This window comes from Dreissena polymorpha, chromosome 8 (genome assembly GCF_020536995.1).
Source record: "Dreissena polymorpha isolate Duluth1 chromosome 8, UMN_Dpol_1.0, whole genome shotgun sequence".
Taxonomy (NCBI): domain Eukaryota; kingdom Metazoa; phylum Mollusca; class Bivalvia; order Myida; family Dreissenidae; genus Dreissena; species Dreissena polymorpha.
Genome location: NC_068362.1, coordinates 43,758,519 through 43,774,576, shown reverse-complemented (window position 1 = coordinate 43,774,576; position 16,058 = coordinate 43,758,519). Strand labels below are relative to the sequence as shown.

At 36.8% G+C, this 16,058-nt stretch overlaps 1 protein-coding gene and 1 pseudogene across 1 annotated transcript; both read right to left on the bottom strand.

The window, feature by feature from the left end:
- Nucleotides 1–210: 210 nt before the first annotated feature.
- Nucleotides 211–4,736, bottom strand: LOC127843168 (uncharacterized). The gene is made up of 4 exons (XM_052373026.1): nucleotides 4,429–4,736; nucleotides 3,768–3,863; nucleotides 2,487–2,582; nucleotides 211–1,884 (listed from the first exon to the last, which is right to left on the bottom strand). The coding sequence occupies exons 1-4, from the start codon at nucleotides 4,592–4,594 to the stop codon at nucleotides 1,673–1,675; spliced, it is 570 nt and encodes a 189-aa protein (XP_052228986.1). The 5' UTR covers nucleotides 4,595–4,736; the 3' UTR covers nucleotides 211–1,672.
- On the bottom strand, nucleotides 4,722–7,223 carry LOC127840481 (serine/threonine-protein kinase pim-3-like; annotated as a pseudogene).
- Between the last annotated feature and the right edge of the window lie 8,835 nt (nucleotides 7,224–16,058).

The window sequence follows — 16,058 nt, the reverse complement described above, 5'->3', positions numbered from 1 at the left end:
ACATGAAAACGTTTAAGCAAAATATATTCATACATGAAACAATGCCTTAACCCTCCCACCTAGAACAAATGTCAAGTTTAGACAATATCATCAGGAAAAAATCTAATTACAATTGTATATTATGAAAATCAAAGACTTAATTTCTTTTGACACAAAGTATATAAAAGAGTAAATACCACAACATGAAAACATTAAAGCAAAATATCTTCATACATGACACAATGCTTTAATCATCACACATAGAACTAATGTCAAGTTCAGACAATATCATCTGGAAACAAGAGATGTGTTTGTCATAAACACAATGCCCCTTCTGCGCCGCTTTGAAGTGATATATTTGACCATTGACATTGAAGGATGACCTTGACCTTTTACCACTCAAAATGTGCAGCTCCACGAGATACACATGCATGCCAAATATCAAGTTGCTATCTGAAGGGACATCGAAGTTATGAGCATTTTTTGAAACCTAAATGCGAAACCTAAACGCAAAGTGTGACGGAAAGACAGACAGACAGACGGACGGTCCGATCACTATATGCCCTCTATCGGGGGGCATAAAAATCAAATTAATATACATGTCACAATGCCTTAACCATAAAGATAACATAACAACAATTGTGCAAGTATGATCTATTAATAAAGAAAATGGTCCAATGTTTCAAAGGAATTTAGTAACTCATAAACTATTTCAGAGTAAGTAAAACATGTTTATTGAGAGTGGAGAAAAAATAGACCTTGTTGTACAGTGTTACTTGCTAACAAAAACATGGTCAATTCGGTTCGCAACTCCGAACTAAAGTAAATTCTACAATGGAAATCAATTTGACGAGCTTTGCAAAAATTAAGAATTTGGTCCTATAAATAGTTATCTTCAGCCAGAAAAAATCCAACTGTTTTACACGTGTTTATAACAAATACCACCATCTTGTTTTCATACGAGTAATGCCCCCTCCCAATTTTGTATTATTTCTTTTAAGCATTGCTTCTTTGCATATAACAATATTGATTTAAGTATGGAGTATATGGCGTGTAAATTACTGTTTTTCAACCAACGAAACCATTTTTACAAAAAATATATATATATATTTATGTAGAAAATTGTAGAGAATCTTCGTCTAAACATGCCATTTCAAATATCATAAATGAAAACGGATCTCAGATTTACTCTCCTTATAAACATATGTATAGCTCTGGCATCAGAGATATGAAAAAGATTTTTTCTGAAGTAAATCTGAATGGAAATCAATATGACGAGTTATGCAAAAATTAAGAAGTTGGTCGTATGAATAGTTGTCTTTGGCCAGAAAAAATCCAACTGTTTTACACGTGTTTATAACAAATACCACCATCTTGTTTTCATACGAGTAATGCCCCCTCCCAATTTTGTATTATTTCTTTTAAGCATTGCTGCTTTGCATATTACAATATTGATTTAAGTATGGAGTATATGGTGTGTAAATTACTGTTTTTCAACCAACCGAAACCATTTGTAATCTTTTCCAAGATATCATTGGGACAAATCGTCAATTAAAATTTCATGAAGATCGGACGATTAATGTGACCTCTAGAATGTTAACAAGGCAAATGTTGATGCCGCAAGATGGACAACGGACAAAAGGCGATCACAAAAGCTCACCATGAGAACATTGTGCGCAGGTGGGCTAAAAAGCTATATAATCATTTTTGTTTTTCGCTTTTCAGCAGTAATCCAGTTATGAATCGTGTTTTTTAATTTTTTCCATGACAATCCGTGTAGAATTTCATATTTTTGCATTACTCTTTCACAGTCTTCACGCTTAAGTTCCTTTCTCAACGCAATATTCGTTTTGAACAGCGTCTTCAAAAGATGACTCTGGTCTTCACCGAGTTTCTGAAGCCTCTCTGAAAAAGTAATCAAATCATATTCAATTGCCTATTCTGTTCCATGATGACCACCAACAAGCATCTCAGAAATATAATAAGTTATAAACAAGTTCATCTCAAAACTGTTCCAGAAAATGAACCATGATTTAAGGTAATCTTTTTATTTGAAATGCTGCTTGTAATTAATCAAATGAAATGTTGCACAATAAACTATTCAGAATGTGAATTTCTATTGAAACAAAAGATCTGAAGTGATATCACTTGAACATTTTCTCAATTCTCTTGAAGACATCTAAAAAATAATTATGCTTAATATAACCGGATACTTTGAGTAATAGTTTGTTAGTAATAAATGTCCACACATTAAGATGTATCCATTTATTAAGTTTCATTTTGATATGTCTTACAGATTTTTGAGTTATGAGCAAGATTGAAGTAACGATTTAAAGATAAGCTAGGAACGCCTATGAAGCTTCTTGGCAAAGTTAAATTGTGTCAAAGTAGAGTGAGCTTATTTCAATTACTGTGTTAATTGTACATTCATTACGAAATTTTAAACAAAAACATTATACTGTGACTTTCAGGAATACCGTTTTGTTGTTGAAACAAAGCCTACTTACTGGGTTGACCCGACATGGTTACAGTTGTGGATGGCCCAGGTTTTGCATGTGGCTGTCTTACTGGCACATCATGGTCTGTGTCAGAAGATTCAGGGTCTGAAAGAGGTTCATTTAAAAAATAATCTTCTTACACTATCTTATAACAAGAGATTGCCAATCAATATTGTCCCCTACCGGTGAAACTCCACCATTGTCAGTGAAACATTATTTTTTTTTATTTGTTGCCATAGCAAACAGAATTCTTGACGTAGGAACAAAATGAAATGATGTGCATACTCTCCATATTGCAATCTATCCATGTTTCAAGTTTCATGAAAAAATATGAAGAACTTTTAAAGTTATCGCAGGATCCAGTAAAGTGTGACGGACAGACAGACTGACACACGGAGCGTAAACCATAAGTCCCCTCCGGTTTCACTGGTAGGGGACAACAAGGATATCAGTAGTGCTAATGGATGCTTCCCAAATTGGCCATTATGTTGAAACAATGACCAAGTTATATCATAGGAAATTAACATTGTCAACCCTTACCTTGACCTTTGGGTCTAACTAAAGGTCCTGAGACGTTTTTACAATGTAATAATAATATCAAAATAAATTCAGTATAGGTACAGCCCAAACAGGCTTTCACTTAAATATGTCTTATATTAGTGAAATGATTTTATATGCCAACTGTGGCCTTTAAAGCGGCCATCAACCAGATTTCACGAAAAAAGAAAAGTTCTAAAATACCGTATTTTTTACAATTATTAGTTTATATTGATTAAATAATCACGACTGGTATATTACATTACTTGAACAATGTTGTTCAGTTTTCATATTTTCAGTCGCCATGTGCGATAACTTCGAAATCGAAAGTATCCATCGTGAAAATAGGTGACATAATATATATACACACTATTTTAGAACTTCTTAAATCTGGTTGATCGCCCCTTTAACTTTGAGACATGAGACAATTGCCAAGGTCATGACACAACATCTCATTGAGGTGAAAAATGTGACAAGATATTTCATATTTAACTTAAGATAACAAAGATATGGCCCGGACACACCAATATGCTCATATGAAAATTTGACGAAGTTTGAATCCCAAATTGTGACCTTAACCTTAGCCAAAGAGACTTGTATTTTGTTCATGACACATGTCCATCTATGATGATCATTTATACAAAGTTAATTTGAAATTCTTACAGGTAACGAGGTTACAGCCAGGACACAAATACAAGTAAAAAGACCTTAACTGTGACCATGAACTTTTAGATGAGCTAAAAAACTGAATACCTTCTCCTTCATTCTCTTGGAGATCATTTTCATTCTCTTGAAGATCGTTTTCATTCTCCTCCTCCATTTCCTCGTCGCTGCTTAATTCTGCTGCAGCTGTAAAATAAATGATGGTGATGAGATGATGCCACAGTATATATCTATTGTTGAAATTAACGAGAAAACAACAAAGGAAACTACACAACGGGGCTAATGCAAGCTTATTTTCTCAGCTAAAAGACAATAAGTTATATTTGACAAAGTGGAAGAAGTCAGATATAAATAATAAAGTTAAAGTTATTTTTGCAATTATTAAGGTGTATCCATTTATGGAGTTTCATGTTGATTTGTGACATATGTCTTTGTAAAGATATTGAGGAAGTTACAAGGAAAGAAATATCTCAAACATGACCTTTGACCTATTGACCCCCAAAACAAATAGGCCTTTTCCTCAAATGGTATACTACAAATACACAAAGTTTAAAGTCCTAGGCAAAAGACTATTAAGATTTATAGAAGCACAGACAGACAGACAGACATTTGGACGGACCATCATTATGTGATTACTATAGGGCTTGGCATGATACTAATGTGGGGCCATAACCAGAGCTCTAATTTGGCATGGACATTGGTTTAAGGCCCATGCAAAATTTTGATGCATATAATACAATACAATACTTACTCTCGTCCAAAAGAATTTCGTCTAATGACTTTCCGCTGTACTGTCCAACTGTGCCATTGTTGAATGCTGTCAGAAGGCGTCCCATTCTAGCCACCTGTAGGGTTTCCTGAGGAAGGCGATAAAATGATCTGTGAACTGTTATCTCATGGCCCAAAAAGCTTGCCATAATGTCCAGATCATTCTTGTTTAAACTTAAAATCTGTGCAACTGTGGCTACATGTTTTCGAAGTCTTGTGGTGGTAATCAATTCTGGATTGGTCAAACCTGCTGCCTTAGAAAAAGTCCTCAAGACATCAGCGCTTCTCAGTGCTTCTCAGTGCTTCTAAAGAGCCATAGTTGGGCTTTGCAAAAACGTAAACATTATCTTTAGCAACACCTGCTTCGTTCCTCCATTTGAATAGAACTTCAAGGCAACTCTGTGACTTTTCGGTCAGAAGCACGGGAACAGTTCGCACCATTTTCCCTCTGATTTCCACTCGCACCATTGTATTAACAAGGATTCTTTCTGTAGCACTAAGAGCTTCATAAACTTCCTGTGGACAATCTTTATTTACCATTCGCGAAGTATAAGAATCCACTTGCATTCTTTGCGTTTCGCCCCCACGCCTACGATTGAACATAACAATCTGTGCCAGGGTCATTTGATTCAGCAAGTCCCATTCAGCTTTGTTGAAATGATCACAAAGAGTTTCCAATAAAGACTCTGTTTTTTTGTCCAGGAAATTTTTGAGGCGCATGATGTCTTCTGATAATGGCAATAATGAGCCTTTATTCATCTTGTTTTTTGTAAGAGTTTGTAAAGCACAGCTTGAAATTTCATCTTCCCATTCGTCATTACAGAGTGTTAAAAACTTGTTTGCTCTGGTTCCTTGATCTAAATCACCTATAATCAGGGCTTCAGATTTTGCCACTTTCGCACATTTTTTGAGCAGGTGCCCTATCTTCAAGGCTAAAGAAGGATTTTTGTAGCTATTTGTCACTTCATTGAACTCGCACAAAGCCTTGGTTGATTGAACTGCCAACGGGAACTTCTCAGCGCGAAGTATGTCATTTAAACAATAGATGCTTAAATCTTGGGCTTTTGAGCATATTAAAAACCGCCCAAGTTCCCTCATTTTTTGGCTTATGTGTGAATAGAGGTGTGTCAAATGTCCGTGTTTCTGATATAGTTTCTCGCCAACTTGGCTGCTCATTGACTGTCCATCGAGGGAATCCATTTCACTATCCAAAGAGTCAGTTTCACTGTTGTTGCGGGCAATTTTTATTTCCTTCTGACTAGAGGTTTGCATAAACATGGAATCACACAACCAGGGGTGCTCCAGAATTTCCTCAACTGATGGACGGTCGGATGGACGAATGCTGAGGCATTTTCTGATGAGGTCTTGAACTTCTGTTAAGACAAAAGGAGGAAAACATTATAGATACTGTACATAAATAAAACTAATTTCTAAATGTCTAACATTTATTTTGACTTGCAATCCACATTTTATATACATTATATATACATTCTTCTTATTATAAAACATATCTTTTTCAAATATTTTTTCTTCAACTCACCAATTGACACTTTGTGTTTGCAGCTGTTGAAATCCAGCTCTGCCTTGATGATTTGCTCATCTTGCACGAAGGGAATGTCACCGCAGACCATGTCGAAGAGTAGAATGCCAAGAGACCACACGGTTGCAGCAGGACCATGATATCTGTGGTATTGGATCCACTCCGGTGGGCTGTACACTCTAGTACCATCAAAAGTAAGGTAGACAGTGTCTTTGAGATATGCTCCAGAACCAAAGTCAATGATTTTAAGTTCTCCTGTTTTCAAGTCCACAAGAATAATCTCATCCTTAATGTCTCTGTTAACTACCCCACTCTTGTGAATGTTAATCACAGCATTGAGAATTTGTCTAAAGAAGTCCTTTGCAGTGTTTTCGTCCAATGCACCTTTTTCTGTAATAACATCAAACAAGTCTTTTACACATTCTGGCTTTTCCATCACATATATATCCATTTCGGGTTTCGAACCACTCTAGCATTTTTATTACTCCAGGGATATGTGACACTTTCTTCAAAAGACAAATTTCCATTGGAACATTATACCCGTTCAACTGGCCCCATTCTGTTACTTTCTTCTTTATCACGTTCTTGATTGCAACCTGAAAAAAAAATAAAACAATATTTATTTGATATAAAATGCAGTAATTAATTTTCCTTCATATTTTTATGAATTATTTTAATAGGAGAAATTTATCAACAATAACAACGAATGTTAAAAATGAATAAATATTATTATTAAATTCAGAAATTCGCGCGAAAATCTATCATTTTTAAATTGTATTTTTTTCTTACAGGCATATTATCCCTTCGTCGAATTCCACTGTAGACTGTCCCAAAGCCACCGCTGCCAAGCATCTGTCCGACATGGTAGTTTTTCGTGATGTAGTCACTCGGATCTTTGTCTGAAAGAAGAAAAGAAAATTCATAAGTTTCAAATAATTCAAGCAATAATCGCGAAAACACATAATTTCGAACACCAGCACGTGTATTAAACTAACATTGTTTATCCCTTTCTTGGTGATTGAAGTTAGTTGAACTGCAGTTTAAATATCCCATTTTTTCTTTCAACATTTTGTCTGCTATTTATTGCACTTATTAGTACAGTTATTTGCAGTGAAGTGAAATTTTATCAATCGCGTCTAGCTCTCTCGGCTGACAGTTTTGTTATGAAGATTCAAAACATTGAGCGTGTACTATGATCGTTAAACCGTGTGTAGCCGATAACTAGGACTATTCATACGCCAAAATTGGCGCCCATCCAAGTTAAATAAATTACTTTAATTTAAAGAAAATTGTTATCAATATCCTTTAAATATGGTGGAAAATGTATTTTTATACTTTATTTTTTATTTTTTGATTAATTCCATGTTTTATAACTGTCCAGACATGGGCTATTTTTTCTGAATGTCTGATGCGTGATTTGGCTTCGCAAACCGCCAGTTGAATCTACATTCGTTACATTCCATCAGTGCTTTCAACCAATCAACTGGCTTCGCGCGTTTTATTTGGCTTACCCCTCTGATTCATGAATATTTCCACCCAAAAGTTAGGAAAACGAATATTTAATCAATAAGGTTATTTAGTTAGCAACATTGTATTTTATTATTATAGATAATACATTGTTTATTCATTAGTATAGTTTAACATAAAAATGTCCACGACTGTTGCTATGAAATTCAAATAAGATGGAGATATAAAAAACAGAGGTATCCATAGTCTATTGTAAAGGTAACACAAATGTGAAACAACGTTATAGAGGAAATAATGACAAACAAGCAAATTCGTTGAATTGATATCCCCTGCCAATATGCTTCTGGACACAAAAGTGTTATATTTGACACTCAAAAAAGCATTGTTTAAAGATACACAGGGCCATAACTCCGTTATAATTATATGGTGTACAATTCCATTTGGTGTGCATCATCCTCTTATCCATATATATACTCATACCAAGTTTCAATGAAATCTGCCTAAGCACTTCCAATACTCGATGGCGGGGGATTAAGATGCCTTGAAGGTCTGCAAAGCCAGCGCATTAGGACATATCATCATGTTCTATGAGCACATGTATTATAATAATCAGACCCACCTCTGACGCTTTAGCCTTTTGGTGGTTGTTATGAATAATGTATGTTATATTTCATTAATTGGGTTTTGAACATCGAAAAAGTTTGTTTTTTATCAAGCAGTTCACAAAATTATCATTCATAAGTCAAACCCTAACTAACCATCTCTTCAGAGGCCAAGGACTGGTTGTACACACTCAGTAGGGTTCAAACCCACAGAATTTAGTTATTGTTGTCAAAAAATACAAACACACACACACACACTAGAAACACAGTACATACATATAGAGGTATTCACCAAAATGTAAACTTTAAGTAAGTTGGTATGGTGACAAACAAATCGGCACAACAATCCAATGAGAGCTGATCATTTAATACAATACCAGCATTGCCCCTTACGCTCGCCCTTTCTTCTCTGTACTTGTAACCAGATGTGCTTGAAGATGTGTCCTTTTCTAACAGTGAGTTGGAACTTAAAGGTTCAGAGCAAGCTTCTTCGTCACCACCACCTTTATTACCTGTATTAAACAAGGGCTGTTTGTAAAACATGCATGCCCCCCATATGGGCTGTCCGTTGTACTGGCAGCCATTGTGTGAATACGTTTTTTATCACTGTGACCTTGAACTTTGACCTAGTGACCTGAAAATCAATAGGGGTCATCTGCGAGTCATGATCAATCTACCTATGAAGTTTCATGATCCTAGGCATAAGCGTTCTTGAATTATCATCCGAAAATCATTTTACTATTTCGGGTCACCGTGACCTTGACCTTTGACCTAGTGACCTCAAAATCAATAGGGGTCATCTGCGAGTCATGATCAATATACCCATGAAGTTTCATGATCCTAGGCGTATCCGTTCTTGAGTTATCATCTGGAAACCATTTGACTATTTCGGGTCACCATGACCTTGACCTTTGACCTAATGATCTCAAAATCAATAGGGGTCATCTGTGAGTCATGATCAACCTACCCATGAAGTTTCATGATCCTAGGCGTATGCGTTCTTGAGTTATCATCCGGAAACCATTTTACTATTTCGGGTCACCGTGACCTTGACCTTTGACCTATTGACCTCAAAATCAATGGGGTCATCTGCAAGTCATGATCAATGTACCTATGAAGTTTCATGATCCTAGGCCCAAGCGTTCTTGAGTTATCGTCTGACAACCACCTGGTGGACGGACCGACCGACCGACCTACCGACCGACCGACATGAGCAAAGCAATATACCCCCTCTTCTTCGAAGGGGAGCATAAAAAAGCATTCTCCCGTCACTTGTGACAAACATTTAATTTTTGCATTTTATGTTGTTTTTACCTCTTGCGTTTAATTCCACTGATATACAGACACGCTATTGACATTACCTCTGTTTCTGGGAATACCAGTAGTGCTATATCACTACCATATCAGTAAGCATATACCCTACATTTTAACATGATTTACTCTTTTCAGTGGGAATCGACCAACATCAGCCAGACACCTTGGTTAACAAACACAATGCTTTAAGGTATAATTATGCAAGGTATAAGGATTGATATCTGGAAATGTTAAAACGCTGTGAGGTACAAGGCACACACACACACACACACAGTAGAATGCTATTTACTCAACTGAACACATAAAGACAGAGGTATCCATAGTCCTTTGTAAAGGAAAAAAAAATATGAAACAACCACATGGTGGTTATAATGACCAACAAGAGCACCGCATAGCGGGTGCCAATGCTCGGCTGCGGGTGCAGTTTTAATTTTTGTTTAGAGGTCACAATGGCCTTGACCTTTGATCTAGTGACCCAAAATGGGTGTGGCCTGTAGAACATCAATGTGCAGCTTCATATGAAGTTTCAAAGTTGTAGGTGGAAGCATTTTGATTTTTAAAGTTAATGTTGTCAAAACGTGCAGTCGAAAAGTGTAATAAACAATTAACTGAACACACATTGTGAGGTACGAGGCACACACACACTAAAAACACAATACATACATATAGAGGTATTCACCAAAAAGTACACTTTATGTAAGTTGGTAGTGGTGACAAACCAATCTCCACATCCATCCAATGAGAGCTGATCATTTAATACAATACCAGCCTTACCCCTTACGCTCGCCTTTTCTTTTCTGTACTTGTAACCAGATGTGCGTAAAGATGTGTCCTTTTCTAACAGTGCATTGGAACTTAAAGGTTCAGAACAAGCTTTTTCGTCACTACCACCTTTATGTCCTGTGTTAAATAAAGCATTCTCCCATCACTTGTGACACCCATTTAATTTTGGCATTTTATGTTGGTTTTAGCTCTTGCATTGAATTCCATTGATATACAGACAAGCTATTGACATAACCACTGTTCCTGAGAATATCAGAAGTGCTGTATCACTAACATCTCAGTAAGCAAATATCCTTCATTTTTACATGATTTACTCTTTTCAGTGGGAAAACAGCAGCCATACACCTTGGTTAACAAACACAATGCTTTAAGGTATATGCAAGGTATAAGGAGTGATATCTGAACATTTTAAAACGCTGTGAGGTACAAGGCACACACACACACAGTAGAATTCTATTTACTCAACTGAACACATACAGACAAAGGTATCCATAGTCTATTGTAAAGATAATAATAATATGAATCAACGACATGGAGGTAATAATGACCAAAAATGTCTTGAAGGTCTTCAAACCCAGCACTTAAGGCCAAATTATCAAGGTCCATGAGCACACTTATTATAATAATCAGACCCACCTCAGACGCTCAGTGTACATTTTGGTGAATACCTCTATATGTATGTACTGTGTTTCTGGTGCGTGTGTGTGTGTGCCTCGTACCTCACAATGTCGGTTCAGTAAATTGTATATTACACTTTTCAACTGCACTTTTTGACAACAATTACTAAAAAAATCAAAATGCTTCCACCTACAATTTTGAAACTTCATATGTAACTGCACATTGATGAGTTCTACACGCCACACCCATTTTGGGTCACTAGATCAAAGGTCAAGGTCACTGTGACCTCTAAACAAAAATTAAAACTGCACCCGCAGCCGAGCATTGGCACCCGCTATGCGGTGCTCTTGTTGGTCATTATAACCACCATGTTGTTGTTTCATATTTTTATTTCCTTTAAAAAGGACTATGGATACCTCTGTCTGTATGTGTTCAGTTGAGTAAATAGCATTCTACTGTGTCTGTGTGTGTGTGCCTTGTACCTCACAGCGTTTTAACATTTTCAGATATCAATCCTCATACCTTGCATATACCTTAAAGCATTGTGTTCGTTTACCAGGGTGTCTGACTGCTGTGGGTTTGATTCCCAGTGAATACAGTAAATCATGTAAAAATGTAGGGTATATTCTTACTGAGATGGTAGTGATACAGAACTTCTGGTATTCCCAGAAACAGCGGTAATGACAATAGCGTGTCTGTATATCTATGGAATGCAATGCATGAGGTAAAGACAACGCACATCTGGTTACAAGTACAGAGAAGAAAGGGCGAGCGTAAGGGGTAAGGCTGGTTTTGTATTAAATGATCAGCTCTCATTGGATTGTTGTGGAGATTTGTTTGTCACCACTACCAACTTACATAAAGTGTACATTTTGGTGGATACCTCTATATGTATGTACTGGGTTTCTAGTGTGTTTGTTTGTTTGTGCCTTGTACCTCACAATGTATGTTCAGTAAATTGTATATTTCACCTTTCGATTGCACGTTTTGACAACAATAACTAAATGCTGTGGGTTTGAACCCTTCTGAGTGTGTTCAACCAGTTGTTGGCTTCTGAAGAGATGGTACATGTAAGTAAGGGGGTGACCTATGAATGATAATTTTGTGTACTGCTTGATTAAAAAAAAAGAAAACTGTTTCGATGAGCAAAACCCAATAAATGAAAGATAATATACATTATTCATAACAACCACGAAAGGCTCAAGCGTCTGAGGTGGGTCTGATTATTATAATACGTGTGCTCATGGACCTTGATAATTTGGCATAAAGCGCTAGGTTTGCAGAACTTCAAGACATTTTTGGTCATTATTACCTCCATATCGTTGATTCATATTTTTTTTATCTTTACAAAAGTCTATGTATACCTCTGTCTGTATGTGTTCAATTGAGTAAATAGCATTCTACTGTGTGTGTGTGTGGCTTGTACCTCACAGCGTTTTAACATTTCCAGATATCAATCCTTATACCTTGCATATAACTTAAAGCATTGTGTTTGTTAACCAAGGTGTTTGGCTGCTGTTGGTTCGATTCCCACTGAAAAGAGTAAATCATGTAAAAATGTAGGGTATATGCTTACTGAGATGGTAGTGATACAGCACTTCTGATATTTCCAGAAACAGTGGTTATGTCAATAGCTTGTCTTTATATCAATGGAATGCAATGCAAGAGCTAAAAACAACATAAAATGCCAAAATTAAATGGGTGTCACAAGTGACGGGAGAATGCTTTATTTAATACAGGTAATGAAGGTGGTGGTGACGATGAAGCTTGCTCTGAACCTTTAAGTTCCAATGCACTGTTAGAAAAGGACACATCTTCACGCACTTCTTGCTACAAGTACAAAGAAGAAAGGGCGAGCGTAAGTGGTAAATCTGGTATTGTATTAAATGATCAGCTCTCATTGGATTGTTGTGGAGATTTGTTTGTCACCACTACCAACGTACATAAAGTGTGCATTTTGGTGAATACCTCTATATGTATGTACTGTGTTTCTAGTGCGTGAGTGTGTACCTCGTACCTCACAATGTCTGTTCAGTAAATTGTATATTACACTTTTCGACTGCACGTTTTGACAACAATAACTAAACAAGAGGCCCATGAGGGCCTGAATCGCTCTACTGCTTTAAACACTGTGACCTTGACCTTTGACCTAGCGACCTGAAAATCAATAGGGGTCATCAGCCAGTCATAATCAATGTACCTATGAAGTTTCATGATCCTAGGCCTAAGCATTTTGAAGTTAACATCTGGAAACCATTTTACTATTTCGAGTCACTGTGACCTTGACCTTTGATCCAGTGACCTGAAAATCAATAGGGTTTGAGTCCTCATTAATATAAAGACACTGAGCAAGTTTGAAAAGAATTGGATGAAAACTGTGGACTTTACCGGATAAAACAAGTTTTACTGTTTCGAGTCACTGTGACCTTGACCTTTGACCGAGTGACCTGAAAGTCAATAGGGTTCGAGTCCTCATTAATATAAAGACACTGAGTAAGTTTGAAAAGAATCAGATGAAAACTGTGGACCCTTTTGTGTAAACAAGTTTTTACTATTTCGAGTCACTCTTACCTTGACCTTTGACCCAGTGACCTGCAAATCAATAGGGTTCGAGTCCTCATTAATATAAAGACACTGAGTAAGTTTAAAAAGAATAGGATGAAAACTGTGGACTTTATCGGATAAACAAGACAACGTCTAACACACACACACAGACACCAATCCATCCCATAAGCTCTTCTGCCTTTGGCAGTAGAGCTAAAAAATCAAAATGCTTCCACCTACAACTTTGAAACTTCATATGTAGCTGCACATTGATGAGTTCCACACTCCACACCCATTTTTTGGTCACTAGATCAAAGGTCAAGGTCACTGTGACCTCTAAAAGAAATTTAAACTGCACCTGCAGCCGAGCATTGGCACCAGGTATGCGGTGCTCTTGTTGGTAATTATTACCACCATGTCGTTGTTTCATATTTTGATTTCCTTTAGAAAGGACTATGGATACCTCTGTCTGTATGTGTTCAATTGAGTAAATAGCATTCTACTGTGTATGTGTGTGTGTGGCTTGTACCTCACAGCGTTTTAACATTTCCAGATATCAATCCTTCTTCCTAGCATATACCTTAGAGCATTGTGTTCGTTAACCAGGGTGTCTGACTGCTGTGGGTTTGATTCCCACTGAATACAGTAAATTATGTAAATATGTAGGGTTTATGCTTACTTAAGATGGTAGTGTTACAGCACTTCTGGTATTCCCAGAAACAGCGGTAATTCAATAGCGTGTCTGTATATCAGTGGAATGCAATGCAAGAGGTAAAGACAACATAAATTGCCAAAATTAAATGCTTGTCACAAGTGACGGAAGAATGCTTTATTTAATACAGGTAATGAAGGTGGTGGTGACGAAGAAGCTTGCTCTGAACCTTTAAGTTCCAATCCACTGTTAGAAAAGGACACATCTTCAAGCACATCTGGTTACAAGTACAGAGAAGAATGGGCGAGCGTAAAGAGTAAGGCTGGTATTGTATTAAACTATCAGCTCTCATTGGATTGTTGTGGAGATTAGTTTGTCACCACTACCAACTTACTTCAAATTTACATTTTGATGGATACCTCTATATGTATGTACTGGGTTTCTAGTGTGTTTGTTTGTTTGTGCCTTGTACCTCACAATGTATGTTCAGTAAATTGTATATTTCACCCTTCGATTGCACGTTTTGACAACAATAACTAAATGCTGTGGGTTTGAACCCTTCTGAGTGTGTTCAACCAGTTGTTGGCTTCTGAAGAGATGGTACATGTAAGTTAGGAGTGACCTATGAATGATAATTTTGTGAACTGCTTGATTAAACAAAAAAGAAAACTGTTTTGATGAGCAAAACCCAATAAATGAAAGATAAAATACATTATTTATAAAAACCACCAAAGGCTAAAGCGTCTGAGGTGGGTCTGATTATTATAATAAGTGTGCTCATGGACCTTGATAATTTGGCCTTAAGTGCTGGGTTTGAAGACCTTCAAGACATTTTTGGTCATTATTACCTCCATGTCGTTGATTCATATTTTTACATGATTTACTCTTTTCAGTGGGAATCGAACCCACAGCAGCCAGACACCTTGGTTAACAAACACAATGCTTTAAGGTATATGCAAGGTATAAGGATTGATATCTGGAAATGTTAATACGCTGTGAGGTACAAGGCACACACACACACAGTAGAATGCTATTTACTCAACTAAACACATACAGACAGAGGTATCCATAGTCTATCGTAAAGATAAAAAAATATGAATCAACGACATGGAGGTAATAATGACCAAAAATGTCTTGAAGGTCTGCAAAACCCAGCGTTAAGGTCAAATTATCAAGGTCCATGAGCACACGTATTATAACAAGGGCTGTTTGTAAAACATGCATGCCCCCATATGGGCGGCTGTCAGTTGTAGAGGCAGCCATTGTGTGAATACGTTTTTTGTCACTGTGACCTTGACCTTTGACCTAGTGACCTGACAATCAATAGGGTCATCTGCCAGTCATGATCAATGTTCCTATGAAGTTTCATGATCCTAGGCGTAAGCATTCTTGAGTTATTATCCGGAAACCATTTTACTATTTCAAGTCACTGTGACCTTGACCTTTGATCTAGTGACCTGAAAATCTATAGGGGTTGTTTGCCAGTCATGATCAATGTACCTATGAAGTTTCATGATCCTAGGCGTAAGCATTCTTGAGTTATCATTCGGAAACCATTTTACTATTTCAAGTCACTGTGACCTTGACCTTTGACCTAGTGACCTTAAAATCAATAGGGGTCATCTGCCGGTCATGATCAATGTACCTGTGAAGTTTCATGATCCTAGGTGTAAGCATTCTTAAGTTATCATCAGGAAACCATTTTACTATTTCCAGTCACTGTGGCCTTGACCTTTGACCTAGAGACCTGAAAATCAATAGGGGTCATCTGCCAGTCATGATCAATGTACCTATGAAGTTTCATGTACCTAGGCCTAAGCGTTCTTGACTTATCATCCGGAAACCATCTGGTGGATGGACCGACCGACAGACTGACCGACATGTGCAAAACAATATACCCCCTCTTCTTCGAAGGGGGTCATAAAAATATGCATAAACATTAGAAATTGTTCACAATCTTAACTGGGATCACAACAGCTTACCAAAAGACATTAATAAAAAACAATATTTAATCACAAACATAATACAATACAGTATCAAACTCGACCTTAATCATTTATAACATACATGTTCACAGATTTCGGCATGTTTTG